We start from the raw sequence: 15942 nt of genomic DNA on the forward strand, positions 1-15942 counted from the left end.
TTGCTGGAAGAGGAGAGTCTTACATCAGTGGTGGAGCACTTGGTCCATGAGGTGCACTGAGCGATGGAGCACTGAGCTCATGAGGCAGGGAGTCCCACATGCTGGGTGCTGCACTATAGTAGTTGTGCTCATCAGCCAAACTTCAGAAGGTGAATGGAGATGCAGAAAGGTCTCACCAGAGGATCTGGTAGGTTTATATGTAGGCAGAAGGTCTTTTAGGGATTGAAGTCCAACCCATATAGCGCTTAACCAGCTCTGTGAATTGTGCCCAGAAACAGTTGGTAAGATCAGGTCTGTTGGGTGGGCAGGCTTGTGGAGTGTGCTGGTTACTAGAACTCCAAAGTCACCAGTAAGCCAAGTACAAAACAGTCATGCAGGGGGTGGGCATCTACTTAGAATGAAGGGTAGGGTGGCTCGGAGCATGCGCCCAGCTCAGGAGCTTTGAGCTCACAGTCCTTTCAGTCAAAAATCACTCCTGGTTCGAGAGTCAGACACTCTGGTTGATCTTCTGCAAGTTATAATCTCTTCTCACCAACTTTTTGTTCTCTCTCTCTCTGCATGTCTAAGGAGGGAGCCCCGTGGGGGGGGGGGGCGGGGTGTGAATGATGCAAGGGGTCTTTGATTGTGGTGGTGCTCAAACGGGGGGCTGGCAAAGAAGCCTAGAATGTGAGAGTTGGAGGGACCCTGGAGGTCATCTAGTCCAGCCCCCTGCTCAGGGCAGGCGGTTGGTGCCCAGCTGCAGCAATGGGCAGTGCCCCCCTCTTCTGGGCCAGTGCAGGCCAGGGGTTGGGCGTGAGGCTCGCCCTTCGGGGCGGGGAGCTGCCCATCTCCAGCGATGGGGAAGGCGCTGCCTCTGCCGGGGCGGGACAGGCTCTCCTCGACGGGGCGGTCCCGGAACGGGCGTGCACACGAGACGATCGCCTGACCCCACCCGAGCTGCCTGGGCGATCGCCTCCGCCGAGCCAGTCCAAGGCTCCTGCAGGATTCCCCCCACCCCCGGTAAGATGTGGTGTGCAATCCGGGGGGGCGGGGGTGTGATGGTGCCTGCAAAGCCCCCCTTCCCTGGAAAAGCAGGGCAGTTACCAGAACGCAGCTCCCTCCCGCGGTCTGCCAGGCTGGACCTTCCCCGGGGGGGAGTCGTAGATGCCCCTTTGTGAAGACTCCCCCTCTGGTGCAGCAGGAGAAGGTGGGCAGATCTCCCTCCCCCCACCGCTGGCTGCTTCCTTCCAAGGGAGGAGGGAGGAACCCCCCCAGGCCATCACTGGGCTGCTCAAGTGGGAGTCCCTTGAACTGAGGAGCCACCGCCAAGAAGACCCTGCGGGCTATACTGGGTGGACGTTCCCACGCGCGGTGCCCGAATGAGCCCAGCCACGGTCGCTGCAGGGCCCTGGACCCCCTGTGGCTCCTGACCTCCCTATGACTTTCTGGGAGTAGATCCTGCTAAATGTGACAGATCTTGTTGTGCAGGGCAGTGGCGTAGCTAGAGGGGGGGGCAAAGCACTAAGTTTTGAGTAACAGACCTTGCTTAATGCAACAGACCTTGATGTGCAGGGCAGTGGCGTAGCTAGAGGGGGGCAAAGCACTAAGTTTAGCAGGGAGCCTCAACGCAGCTTCCAAGCACTAAGTTTTGCAGGCGCCTGAACGTGCTGTGCAAACAGCCCCTTTCTCCTCGGTTTTGGAGCCATTCTAGGTGGGGGCAGCAAAACGGAGGCGTATGCCCTATGGGTGTCATCCCCGCACCTGGAATGGCTCCCAAAGGGGAGCGGGAAGGGGCCACTTGCTCGGTGTGTTCAGGCGCCTGCAAAACTTACCGTTAGCATCAAACGAAGGCCCCTAAATGCCTGTGACTAAGGAAGCGTTTCTCAAACTGCAGAGGCTGAAGCCGACTCCCCAGGGTTTGCTTCTTTTTCACTTCTACTGCTTGGTAGGGACAGTTACAGCTGCCAACCCACCCACCCAATTCAGAGCCAGCTTTAGTTACAGGCAACCACCTGCCAGAGGTTTCAGTTATCCTTAGAATTTAAAAGCATCTGCAAGTTTTCAGGAAGCCCATGTGGTTTTTTTGCCTTTATATGGCCTGAGTAAATACAAATTTACAGATCCATGCATAAAAATTTATCATCTTATAAGATGAGGATAAATTTGGCATGCAGGTTGTGCCTCCAAGTCATTGGTGCCAGTGGTGTAGTTGGAGGGGGTTGGTGCCAGTGGTGTACCTGGTAGGATGCAAAACAGTAAGTTTTGCAGGGAGCCTTACTGCAGCATGCAAGTGGCCTCTTCCCTTTGGAGCCATTCTGGGTGTTGTGGCTCCGAATGGCTCTGAAGGGGAGAGAGGGGCCGCTTGCATGCTGCGGTGGAGCCCCCTATAAAACTTAGTGCTTTGCACCCCCTTCTAGCTATGCCACTGATCGGTGCAAGGTGGAAAAAAAAGATATTCAAAAGTTGGACAAATGGAGAGGGCTGCTGAAGGTGTCCTTGCCTGGGGGCACTGATGGATCTAGAGCAGGGGCGTCAAACATAAGTCCCGGGTGCTGGATGCGGCCCATGGAAGCTTTTTATCAGGCTCTCAGCTGCTGAGCACTGCTGAGGTTCTTATGAGGTGCTGCTGCTGAAAGGACAGCCCACGTGAAAATTGGGTTCTCCCATATCTTGAAATATGATCAGGATTTGTGTATTTTCTCTTCTGTCTTTTGCAGCTAATGAGTTTTTAAGTGAGAAAAAAGTGCTTATTTTGGTTATGGCCTATTTAATGACATCACTTCCTGCCTAATGACATCACTTCCGGCCCTCAGCAGGCATAAGGAATGCTGTTCAGCCCTCTATATGAAAAGGGGTTTGCACCCCTGGTCTAGAGCAGTGCTAAAGAAACCAAGCACTGAGATGCCAGTCCATGGAACCATCAGGCATGTGCTGACTTGCTTATGGCAGGTGGCTAGCGGTGCACTGGTCTTGGTCACCTGAAAAGTCCAGCGAGGGCCAGCCATCACCTGAGTAGGGCAGCAGAGGGCTGAGAGACGTCAGCATGCAGAGTTCTATTGCACGTAGGCAGAGTGCAGTTTGTCATTGCTTTCCTCCAAGGTCGATGGGGTGGGGGAAGGCAGGAGAGAACTGGATACTGTTCAGGGCACAGAAATGTTAAGCTTTCTGCATGTGTTGGCAAACACTCCCATGGGACAATGCAAGCGCACATGCCATGCACACACGTTTTGCAATGGCATGGAATAAGCATAGTCTTTTGCATAGCAGCAGCAGCAGATCCTGATCTGCATGCCTGATTACTGTCATCTTGAGTTCAGTTATAATCATCTCAATCCCATTTAATTAATGCCCTTCCTCTAAGAGGCTTGGAGCTGGAAACACTTTTTCTCCCCCCGTTTCATAACAATACTTGGCACATACTTCAGGGAGCTTCATGTTATCTTAGTCATCTTTACAATCAGCCTATGAGGGCAGGAAGTGCTGTTCTCCCTGTTTTGCAGCTGGGGGGCTGAGGCTCAGAGAGGGCAGCTTGCCTGAGGCTACCTTGCACATTTGTGGCAGGGGGATCAATTTAAGCTGGAGGCTTCCTGGTTCACAGTTTGGTGTCTTAGCCATGCTGCTCTGGTTGCTGCCCCTCCCAGCTTGGGAGCTTTTCATGTCCTGTAAAGTCAACATGCCTCCCTTTGAAACAGAGGCAGTGATTCTAGGAGGCCGCTTCTGTTTTGTGTTACTTAGAAATAGGTGAGACTCTGTAATCCCCTGGACATTGTTTCTGCAGTATAGATACGAGTCTCTTCCAATGGTAATGTTTAGGACAACCTGCAACTGTTAAGCTCTAAATATATGGGACCTGCTCTACTGCAGCAGCCCACCTGCAGGTCTGGCTCTGATCCAATCTGGCTCCCTTTATCTTTAGAATATGCAGTTTGTCCTGCTGGATCAGACCTGAGATCCTGCTTGCTACCAAATGTGTTGAAAACAAAACAGTTATTTACTAGGAAAACTAGGAATGGGTCTTTGTTTTCTAAATATTAGATGTCTCCTTTTTTTTTAGCAGCGGGAGAGTAACTGGCCCACCTCACCCCAGCACTGTCTGTTCTAGTGGCTGCCTGCTGGTATTCCTTTGCATCTTTTTAGATTGTGAGCCCTTTTGGGACAGGGAGCCATTTAGCTATTTGATTTTTCTCTGTAAACCGCTTTGTGAACTTTTAGTTGAAAAGCGGTATATAAATACTGTTAATAATTAATAATAATAATGTCCCGAGGGAACTGTTATCACCTACACCTTTTACTTTGCATTTGGCTATGACGTTTTTCCCTATAGGGGAGCGGCCGAGGTGTGCCTTTAGAACAGGGGTCTAGAATTTTTTGGCCAGAGGGCCGCATCAAATATCTAGCGTGGTGTTGAGGGCCGGAAAAAAATTTAAATAAATAAATTAGAGCTGGAACTTAGATGAGTGAATAAATGAATGGATGGGTTCATTCATTCAACTTCTCTGGCCCTCAGAACACCCTCCAGACACAACCAGAGCACAGCTCTGGTCATGTTCAGTTGAGTGGGCCAGAGGCTTTCAGGGGACAAGAGGCTGGCTGCGGGGTGGATAGAGGCTTCCCGTGGGCCACATCTGGCCTCCAGGCTGGGATTTGGAGACCCCTGCTTTAGAAGCCTGGACTGTCAACATATTCAGAAAGAATCCATAGGATCATCAAGGGAGATCCAACTGGACTATCTTGCCATATCTCCTAAAATACAGTCAGTTCTCTTTATGTGCAAATTCACTTACCTGTGAGGGGCAGAATAACAACAGTTTTTAGTTATACCACTTTTCAACAAAAAGTTCACAAAGTGGTTTACAAAATCAAATCACTAAATGGCTGCCTTTTCTCATTATCTGCATCTCTGTTCTCATTATCTGCTATGCAGAGACCTTCAGAATGACACCTGTGACCAACATGGACCAGTGGTGGATTTAATCCACCCTGTTCCTTATGTTTGTGTTGCTGCCCCCTGTGCATGAAACTGCCCCCCCTTTCTAAGTGTGACAGAGCTTCACGCAACTGTGAGACCGACTAGGGAAGCCTTCTGAGGCTTCCCTGCGATCTTGTACTTCCAGAAAATCAGAAGTACAGTTTCTGACTGCATCGGGAGTCATTTGCTCTGTTTGCCCAGTGCTAGGTTTGCTGCTGGTGTGGACCCCTTTAAAATGGCTTATGGAAGCTTCCGCTGGTCCTTTTAAAGGGCTCTGCACTGTTGCAGATGCCATTCTGAAGGCCTCTGCAGCATTCAAAGACCTTTTGGAACTTCCTGCTGCACTTTGCTGGCTTCCTGAGGGCTTCTGCAGGAGTCTTCTAATGGCAGGAAAGGTACCCCTTCCCCCTCAAGAGTATCCTTTGTGCCTGTCCCCATTGATCCCATAGGATCCATGTTGGTCCCATAGGATCAATGGTTTGTTATCTGCGAATTCACTATCCGCTAGGGTTTCCAGGAACCTACCCTAGCATATAACAAGAACTGACTGTATCTGTAGGCATACCTGACAGTTGCACATCCAATGGAAAAACTCCAGCCTGCCTGGCTGGTTTGGTTGCTGCATTGTTCTGCTGTCAAATATATTCTTTTAGGGTTGCACCTTTGAGGCTGCAATCCTAACCACACTTTCCTGAGAGTAAGCCCCATTGAACAAAATAGGTCTTGCTTCTGAGTAGACCAGGTTAGGATTATGCCCTGAGTCATTTAATTGGTTGGATGGATCTTTGGCCTGATCCAGCAGGGCTCTTCTTATATTGTTATGTTTTTAATTGATTATCAGGAATTGACTTATACTTAACTAAGCATTGTTCCATCAGCCAAAGTCCTACATTATTCCCAATGATTAACCAGATGTCTAAAAAGCCACCTGGTTGTCTCTGAGCCACTATTATCTCCCCATTGGTGACCAGGAAGAAAAACTTCTGTAAATCGAAACAAATTGTTAAAAAAAAAAAAATTTAGGCCATTACTGTGCTGTAAATATGTAAGTAGCTGTGGGCAGGTGGATCAGTAATTTATTTTTTATTTTGGGCTAGCAATTTTGTGAACTTCATTGCAAGTTTACCTTAAAGAGAGGTATGAAGAAAAAAAAATGGAGGCTCTTTGAGCATATGCAGAATTCATTTTTCACCACAACTAACAGCCTGGATTTTTGAAATGCCTAAGCAGGGTGGAAGCCCAATACGCTTATATTTAGAAAGTTTGTCAATGGTTTTTGTGAAAGCAGCATTGTGAAACCAAACTCATCTAGGAAGCAAAAAACAAAACAAAAAAAATACAGTCCTTGCTGGACTGGTTTAAGACTGCAGTTATATTGATTCTAATTTTATGGACTAATTTGTTTGGAAAGCTTGGTATAGATGCTCTACTTTCAACAGGCCAATTGAACCAGATGGACTTGAGGCCCTGTTCATTGTGTGACTGCTGCTTCACAGGACAGCCAGGTGACCAATGGCAACCCAGTTGCACCTAGTTCCAGGGCTAGCCTAGCATCCAGGGCTAGCCCAGCCATGAGGCCAGTGATGGTGGGCTGGGGCAGATGGCAAACAGATGGGGAGGGTGCCCTGTGTTCCCTGTTCACTCCTGGCAGCTCCAGCCTCTTAGCCTCTGAGCCTCTGAGCCTCTACACTCAGAGGATGAGAAGCGCTTACATCCTTCAACTGCCACTTCTTGTGAATTCACCAGCAGAGACCATGCTGGTAGTGGAGGGCTATGCTGCCAACATCCTTCCCACCGAGCCACAAAAAGTGGGAGTGGAGGTCAGAGGAGGAGTACACCCTCCGCATCCTCCTCTCATGCAGCCTTGAGAGAAGTGAACTGCAGTAGGGTAGCTAGAGGGAGTGCAAAGCACTACGTTTTGCAGGCGCTTGAATGCACCATGCAAGGGGTCCCCTTTGGAGCCATTCCCAGTGGTGAGAGCAAAACTAAGGCAAATGCCTGGCTCTAAAGGGGAGGGGCTGCTTGCATGCCACAATGAGGCTCCCTGCAAAACTTAGTGCTTTGCATCCCCGGTAGCTACGCCACTGACATTGACAGTGTGTAAGGCTCTATGATCAGTCTAAGCCAGGAGTGTCAAACTTGTTTCATACCGAGGGCCAAGCAGCATTCATGATGCCTACCGAGGGCCGGAAGTGATGTCATTAGGCAGGAAGTGATGTCATTAAACAGGTCATAATAAAAAATAAGCACTTTCTCTCACTTAGGAACTCATTAGCTGCAAATGACAGAAGAAAAATACACAAATCTTGATCATATTTCAAGATATGGGAGAGCCCAATTTTCATGTGGGCTGCCCTTATAGCAGTAACACCTCAGCACTGCTCAGCAGCTGAGAGCTTGAGGGCCAGATAAAAAGCTTCCGTGGGCTGCATCCGGACCCCAGGGCCTTATGTTTGACACCCCTGGTCTCAGCACTGCTCCTTATACAAATGCTTTGCTTTATCTGCTAGGTTAACTACCCAGATTTTGACCCTGAGCTTCCTGAGCAAGGCCAGCTAAACTCCAACCAGCAACCCTGATGCTGTGGTTTTCAGTCTGTGGCATAAAGGTGTTGCCAGATAGTTGTAGCCAAGTAGTTCATTCCAAGATGAGTCAACACTGAGAAGCTGCCTTAGGAGTAGAGCTTGTGCTCTTCATGCAAATACTGCTGTTTTGTCAACGTACAAATGGCAAAACTTAATGCTTTGCACCCCATCTAGCTATGCTACTGGATTGAGCTGCAGCAATAGGTGGGGCAGTGGGGCAACTTTGGGTTTCCAGCTTTTTCCCACTGGAGTCCTCTGCAAAAAGAGATGTCTCCTGCAGGTTTGGTTTCCAAGTTCCTGTCTTGTGACTCCATAAGCCTGTCTTAACATGTGAACAGGCCTGCCTATATTTGTATACCACCCTTCCTCTAGTGCACTCAAGGCAGTGAACATGGGATCATCCAAACAGGTTAGGCTGAGAGTTGGTCCACAGTCACCCAGTGAACTTTGTGGCTGAATGAGGGTGGATTTTTATTTTATTTATTTAAAACGATTTGTTCCCTTGTTGCAAGGTCGAGGGATGCAGCAGCAGAACAACAACTCAGTGCTCAGGAGTGAAGGCTTACAAGCTTTATTGAATTGCATGCAATTGGCCCACGGGGCTCATTTCACAAAGCATGGAGCCCCATCTGAATGCTGGTCCTTTATGCCTCTCACTGCTCTTTGTCCTCAATCTAGATTTCTCATTCGCTGAAGATTTGACATCAGAGGTGGGGCTAATTCCTATTAGGATATAGATTACATGAAAGATAGAAAATAGGGGGGCAATAAGTGGGCCAAAAATTGATTGGCTCTGATTTACAGGTGGGGTTTCACCTTAAAACTTAGCCAAAATTACACAATTTCTTAAAGTTTTCAAAAACCAGCAGGTTACGCTATATTACCATTGACTCAGCTTTGAGCCTTATTCGCATGTCCTTTTACCAACCTCATTCAAAGAGGGTACAAAAATACTTAAACACAGGTGTGAAGACCTCATCTTTGGCAGAACTTCAGACCCCTTTCTTGGCATGCCCATCCCGTTAGTGCGCCCTGATACAGCCCTCTTATCTTTACACCAGTTGCTTAACGTAACACAGCAAAGTAGCTTTTGGTTTCTTTTATTAAAAGCGGTTTTCAAAAGCTTTACTAAAACTTCTATAATCCTATATAACTGTTGTGACCAGTGACCTTGAGTACATTGGTATTAAGGGATCACTTGGTTTCCATATGTATGCTTTTGCTCTTACAGCATGAAAGTATGAAATCTAAGTTATGGAGTCTCTCTAGTGCATTCTGGCATTAAGTGTATTTTCTGCCAAGGTTGTGTCATGAGGCCCATCTCTCCTGCTGGTACTTGCTTATCTTACATTCCAGACTTTGAGGCCAAACTGCTTGTGTAAAACTTCTGTGAAACTCACAATCAGCTACCAAAATGATTCTTTCAAGCAGCTTTTCTGTTACGATCGTATGTGTTGCTCCAGTGGCCTTTACGTGTGGGTTATAATCTGGGGTCACCGTGCCTCCCCCTCCCCCTTTGGATTGCTCCCCACTACACCACGCTGTTTCTGTTTGCTTTTAGGTGCTATCAAGGCCTGAGTTAGGCCAGTGAAATCGAAAGAGCCTGTGCTGACCTGTTTTGGCCTGTGTTTTCTCTTTAAGCAAGATGTCTGACGGTTTTTCGGTAGGTGCCTGTTTCTCAAGGGTGCTGGGCTTTTAATGATTAAAAAGGATGATGCTTTTGGTGTAACATGGCGGGGGTGTTCCTTGATCCAGCTGACCAGGACCCTGACCCTGGTTTAGTCTGACTGACTGACGGGGAGCGGTGGTGTAGCTAGAGGGGGTGCAAAGCACTAAGTTGTGGAGGGAGCCTCACCACAAGGCGCAAGCGGCCACACCCCCTCCCCTTTGGAGCCATTCCAGGCATTGGGAGCAAAACAGAGGGGGAGGGACCCTTGCATGCTGTGGTGAGGCTCCCTCTACAACTTAGTGCTTTGCACCCCCTTTAGCTATTCCTCTGACTGGAAGTTTTCCATTGCAGATGCCTGTGACTCTTTTGGGGACTGGTTTGTTCTGGGAAGCATAATAGTTCCAGCCACTGGAGGCAACACTGAGAAACCATCACAAGCTAATGATGTCCCTTTGTTTCCCCCCCATAGCTCTCCGATGCCCTGTCTGGGTCCAACAACCCGAACCCAAATGCACAGCCTGCCCCTTGGGGAAACCAGCCTGGTGCCTTTCCAGGTTACCCAGGAGCACCCGGTGCATTCCCTGGAGCCCCTGGGGGTTACCCTGGAGCACCTGGTGCATTCCATGGGGCATATCCCACAGCCCCAGGAGCATATCCCGGAGCTCCAGGCATGTACCCTGGTGCATACCCTGGAGCACCACCAGCACCAGGCACATTTCCTGGTGCACCAGGAGTGCCCCCAAGTGCCCCAGGAATGTATCCTTCCCCTGTGCAACCACCAAGTGGGGGTGGAGCTCAGCCAGCTGCACCCCAGAGCGGACCTGTTATTGGACCATCTACTCCATCTGGAGGACCCTCTGATGCTTTGGTGAGAAATCTGTGTGTGTGTGTTTATTTGTGTGTACACATGTGAATGTTTAGGTCTTGAGTTCAGAAGACTAGAGAATTCTAACTGTACAAACAACACCAGCAAATCCTTTGCTTGCAGAACCAAAGTTGCAGCAAGTGACTTCTCCCTTCCCCCTGAGCATGTGAAAGAATGCAAAGTGGAAGTGATTATCACCTCCTCTTTGCATGTTTCCCCCCACACTGCATTCCTGGTGAAGGGAGGGGTTGCTGCCTCAGGAGTGAAGCCTTTCTAAGTGCCTGGAGAGAGAGTGATTGAGTGATTGCCTGTCCTGCATTACAAAGGTCAGCAAGGCTGTTTTTAAATTGCTGAGCAAATGGACATTTTTTTAAAAATTGGTTTTCTTTAATGCAATTTTTGGCATCAGATTTTTGGCATCAGAATGGAACCCTGATGGATACCGAGACTCAGCCTGTATTCAGTAGGTACAGATCTATAGCTTAGATAATCTTTTAACGCCTGAGCCAGGTTGGCACTTCAATCCCATGACAGTTTCAGTTCCATCCAGACTGGGCACAAATATCCGATTCCTTGTGAATCTGTCTGATGCCAGGTAAATCCAGCCCATGTGATGGGAAAATGTGTGAAGGAAGCAGATATCACATGAGGGGGGAAAGGGGGTTGAGGTGAAAAGGGGAAGCCTTCACACAGGGCAAAGGAACCAGAGAGGTTATATGTACTGTGGCAAGAATGGAGCAGAGTAAGAAGAGGGGCTTAAGATTGCAATGCCAGGAGACCTGGGAGTCAGAGGGAGGGGTTGGCTTTCATAGAGAGATCTGAGCTAGCCAGCCAAATGGTTGCCACTGAACTTGATCCTTTGAACATAATAAATAATTTTATATCCTTCTGCAGAAAGTGCCTTGTGATGTACCGCTGCAAGCAGGACTTATGCCTCGCTTGCTCCTCACCATAATGGGGACAGTGAATCAAAGGCCAAACAGGTAACTTGGCAAAGGGCTGCTGTGGGGAACTTCATCCCTTGTTTCTTTTCTAAGGAGGGAATTGTATTTGTGGTGGACTGGATAGCAGTTCGGATATTCTCCCAGCCTTCTATCTCACGCCATGGTTCTCCTTTTGCCCTCTCTGCACATCACAAGCACTGGGCTAAACATCTGAGGTTTAGGGAGATGCTCTTTACACTCTCATATAACACCAGAACCAGGGGACATCCACTAAAATTGAGTGTTGGGAGAGTTAGAACAGACAAGAGAAAATATTTCTTTACTCAGCGTGTGGTCGGTCTGTGGAACTCCTTGCCACAGGATGTGGTGATGGCATCTGGCCTGGATGCCTTTAAAAGGGGATTGGACAAATTTCTGGAGGAAAAATCCATTACGGGATACAAGCCATGATGTGTATGCGCAACCTCCTGATTTTAGAAATGGGCTACGTCAGAAGGCCAGATGCAAGGGAGGGCACCGGGATGAGGTCTCTTGTTGTCTGGTGTGCTCCCTGGGGCATTTGGTGGGCCGCTGTGAGATACAGGAAGCTGGACTAGATGGGCCTATGGCCTGATCCAGTGGGGCTGTTCTTATGATCTTGGCATTCATTTCGAAAAGGAAGGAGCAAGTTCCTCCTGACTAGAATGAACCACCAGCAGTAGTGTAGCCAGAGGGGGGCATGTTGAAAGTACAGCAGTGCTGCAACACACTGTATAATTGCCCCCCCCTTGCTAGATTGGTTGGCAACCTTCAGCCTCGAAAGACTATGGTATAAGCCTACAGCACCCGGTATTCCCAGGCGGTCTCCCATCCAAGTACTAACCAGGCCTGACCCTGCTTAGCTTCTAAGATCAGACGAGATCAGGCATGTGCAGGGTAACAGTTGCTATCAGAGCCATTTAGGGCAGTGACAGCAACTGTACTTACATTGTACTTACTGTGCCACCCCCTCTGGCTACGCTATTGATTGTCAGCATCTGATGGGAAAAAACTCAGAAGCCAGGAAGGGGTTGACTGGGATTTCCCGTAATAAGGAGGATTTTGTCACCTCTTTCCGTTCCCACTAATAGAATACATGTGTGCTAATTTTGTAGGAGAATTCAGGTGGCAAAATGGGATTTATTTTTAGTCCTGTTGGCGAGGATGCCTCCCATTTTCTTTCTGGGATTACACGATGGAAGTGGTGAAGATGTTCGGACATCCAGATTAGGACAATAACGGCTGTCTTTCAGTCTCCCCTGTCATTCCAAATTGCATGTTTATTTTTTAAAAAGGAAAAAAAACAGGCCAAACCGCAGCCCTGTTATTTTGGATCATGTACGAGGTTACAGGCGGCCACCTGTTTGTTGCAGATTCCAAGTGGACCTGAAGAAAGGCCATGACATTGCCTTCCACTTTAACCCCCGCTTCAACGAGGACAACCGGAAAGTGATAGTGTGCAACACTATGCTTCAGGGCACCTGGGGGAAGGAGGAGCGGACTGCACCGCGATTCCCCTTTGAGGCTGGCAAACCTTTCAAGGTAGAAAGAGGCTTGCCTCTGGAGCGACCGTTTTCTAGAGCTGCAACTTGTATATCAATTAATTGATTCTCTCGCTGTGTCTGACACTACAGATCTTCATCTTAGAGATGTTCCCTCTTTTCTCTCTCCGAGGAGGGAATGCCTCTTCTAAGGTGATGCCTCCTACAACCAGGGTCAGCCCACCCTTGGAGCCAGGTGCTGTGCAGCCGGCTGGGGGAGGTGGTGAACTGGCAGGGGCTACCCTGCATTGTTCACCTGCCCTCCACCTTCCCTGCCTGGCGCTGCCCCATCTTCTTCTCACATGCTCTTGTTGGAGGCTGAATGGACAAGAGGAAGATGGGTGTGGCTTTCCTCCTCTGCTCCCCGTGTCACTCCTGAAGAGTGAGGGCAGAGCCGGAGGCAGTGGTGTAGCTAGAGGGGGTGCAAGTTTTGCAGGTGCCTGAATGCAATGTGCAAGCGGCCCCTCCCCCACCCCTTCCAGGTGGGGGGAGCAAAATGGAGGTGTATGGAGGGAGGCAAATGCCTCCATTTTGCTCCCACGGCCCGGAATGGCTCCAAAGGGGAGGGACTGCTTGCATGATGCATTTAGGCACCTGCAAAACTTAGTGCTTTGCACCCCCTCTAGCTACACCACTGGCTGGAGGCACTCTTGTGTTCCTGATTGCTCTCCTTCTAGTAAAGCAAACAGGACAAGGGCTGTCTCCTCCTTTCCTTTGTTGGTAGTGCAACATCAGAACCTAAACATTTTCAAATGCTTTTTTGTCTAGCTAAGTGGTTTGCAAACACTGGGACCCATTTTTTTAAATGAGTCTATTGGGACCCACCTAGCTTTATGAGATTAAAAAATAGTTTCATTTTATCAGCTACTCAAGTTTGTTTTTATCTTTTTTTTACCATATTGGGGGGGGGGAACCACTTTCTGAAGCATTTATTGAACTCCATGTTGATTGAATTGGAACCATTCTGATGTTCTGGCATTCCCCTTTGCAGTAGATCAGGGCACATTCACCTACTTGCAAGTAAACACACATGTGTGGCTAAGTTTCACTGTCTATAGGGCTCAGTGTCAGCTTGAAGGGGGATTCCCTTCTCGAGAGTTTGTTGGGGCCTGTGTCAATCAGATTGGGACCAATCTGGTGGCCTTGCTTGCTCTTTGGCCTGCCCTTTGAAGTGGACCAAGGCATGTTTACCTTCTCATGAATAAATGCACACCTGCTATTCCATTTTTGTTTTCATAGCACTCAATTCATTTTCCTTGTCAGCTTGTCAGTTTCAGGATCAACCCAAAATTGGGCCCCAACCCAGTTTGGGAAACTACTGGTCCAGTAGTAAGCATTCAGTCTACCAACTTTTTATAATATGCAAATGTGTGGATTTTTTTTGTCTTAGTACGCAAATGCTATCCAAACACACCTTCATGACATCAGACAGTGAAAGCATTAAAGCTGTAATACAGCTGTAGGCTATAGCAAACTGGGAATTGGGCAGTCTCCATTTCCTCTCTCTCCCCCCTGTGCAAATGCTCCCCCAAATACTTCGTTGAGCAAGGTGGGGGGAGCCTAGGAGGATAATGCCTGCCTGTTCCCCGAACCGCCTCATCCCATGGCCAAAATCATAGGTTATTGCTGTAACCACAAAGCCAGGCTGAGAGCAAGACTGTCTTTGAAAATGTCCCTCCCAGTTAGAAAATCCACTAAAGCTAATATGGTAGGGAAGAGTCCATGGTCCAAGAGGACCAGGGGAAGGCCCTGACTTCAGTTCACAGCAGGCAGGTGAAGAGATAAAACCATAAATGTTTATTGTGAGGGAAGAGTACGGGAAAGAAAGCAAACGACCTATGCAGCAGGCTGACAAATGGCACCAGTGAAGGAAGAGCCTAGGAATGCTCTAAAATTCCAAATTAGGATTTGCTCAGTTCTGTAGAAGAGACCAAGCAGGGCACTTACAGGCAAACCTTAAAGCAAAAGAAAATATTTTATGTGCTCTCACTGCTTGCTGAAGGTAACGCTGTTCTGCTTCTTGGATCCAGGGAGGTGGGACTGGTCACACACAGATGTGCAGTCTGAGGAAGCCAAGTTACAACACACCAGTTCTCCTGTAACCAAGGTCCAATAAGGTCTTTGCTCCATTAAGTGGAATGTTTACAACTATCTGGCCAAGCCCTCTACACGCCTGACTTGAGCAAGTGGAATTAGATGGCCAACCAGTGGGCCTGAGCTATTGTTTTTTGCTGGGCCTAGACAGTTAAGCTACCAATCCACAAAAGCACCCGTCTACCTCATCAGGTGGTCTTTCTTCAATAGTGATGATCTCAAAGTGTTCCAGTGAGGCCTTAGATAGGAAAGAGAAGGGACAACGGGGAATACAGTCATCCCAAGTGATTTGCGGTACTTAGTGTTAAACATCTTGTCCTTTCTCCAGATCCAGATTCTGTGCGAAACGGATTGTTTGAAGGTCGCTGTCAATGATGCTCACCTGTTGCAGTACAACCACCGCATAAAAGAGCTGAATCAGATCACTAAGCTGAGTGTTGCTGGTGATGTCACCCTCAGCAGCATCACACCTGCCATGATCTAACCTTTGGCACAGAGCAACTACATACTCCAGCTCTGTGTTTACAAAAGCAACTCCTGTATTCTCTCCAGGTCTGATAGACTTGTGTATTCACCCCCAGGTTTGATAGAATTGATTTTGTAAAGCTAAAATAAAAATGCAAGACCTAGTGAAGGCTGGCTGTCTTATGTTAATATTTATTTAATTGTGAGTTATTTTGCAGTGTTAAATTGGGCATTCCAAGAAACTTAGCTTTCATCTATGCATCTTTAAAGAACCTTACTAGTCTTTACGGTTGTGAAGATAGCCATTATGTGGGTTTTCTGGAGACTGTGTGACTTGTTTGCATGTTTAGTATAGGTCTATACTATAGTATAGTATAAACCTATAGTATAGTACTATAAACGTGAGGAACCTATAAACTATAACTATAAACCTATACTATAAACCTAACTATAAATCTATACTATAGGTTTATACTATATACCTATACTATACTACTAGTATTATACTATACTATACTACTATATAGTAGTATATACACTATACTACTATACTATACACTATATATACTATAGTATACTATAGATTTATACGTACTATACTATACTATACTATAAACCTATAGTATAGTTTCAGTAAGTAAAACATCTTTAAAAAACTATGTTATGTGCCTTTAAAAAAGTATTTGAATTGATATTTTGATTAGGAAAAAAATTATACGAATATGGCTTAAACAAAATTTAAATTGTAAATTTAAACAAAATTCAACACTTAAAAGTTTTATTGAAACATTTGTAAATATTTTGAGACAATAC

The 15942-nt window shown here is 47.5% G+C and overlaps 1 protein-coding gene and 1 pseudogene across 1 annotated transcript; one reads left to right on the plus strand and one right to left on the minus strand.

Moving 5' to 3' along the window:
- The first annotated feature begins 890 nt into the window (after positions 1-890).
- Positions 891-15298, plus strand: LGALS3 (galectin 3). Its single transcript, XM_066628807.1, has 6 exons — positions 891-999; positions 9095-9196; positions 9672-10070; positions 10962-11050; positions 12403-12571; positions 14993-15298. Exons 2-6 carry the CDS (start codon positions 9179-9181, stop codon positions 15146-15148), a joined length of 831 nt encoding a protein of 276 aa, XP_066484904.1. The 5' UTR covers positions 891-999; positions 9095-9178; the 3' UTR covers positions 15149-15298.
- On the minus strand, positions 11825-11944 carry LOC136638071 (5S ribosomal RNA; annotated as a pseudogene).
- Positions 15299-15942: the final 644 nt, after the last annotated feature.

The sequence above is a fragment of the Tiliqua scincoides genome, chromosome 1 (assembly GCF_035046505.1).
Source record: "Tiliqua scincoides isolate rTilSci1 chromosome 1, rTilSci1.hap2, whole genome shotgun sequence".
NCBI classification, from domain to species: Eukaryota; Metazoa; Chordata; class Lepidosauria; order Squamata; family Scincidae; genus Tiliqua; species Tiliqua scincoides.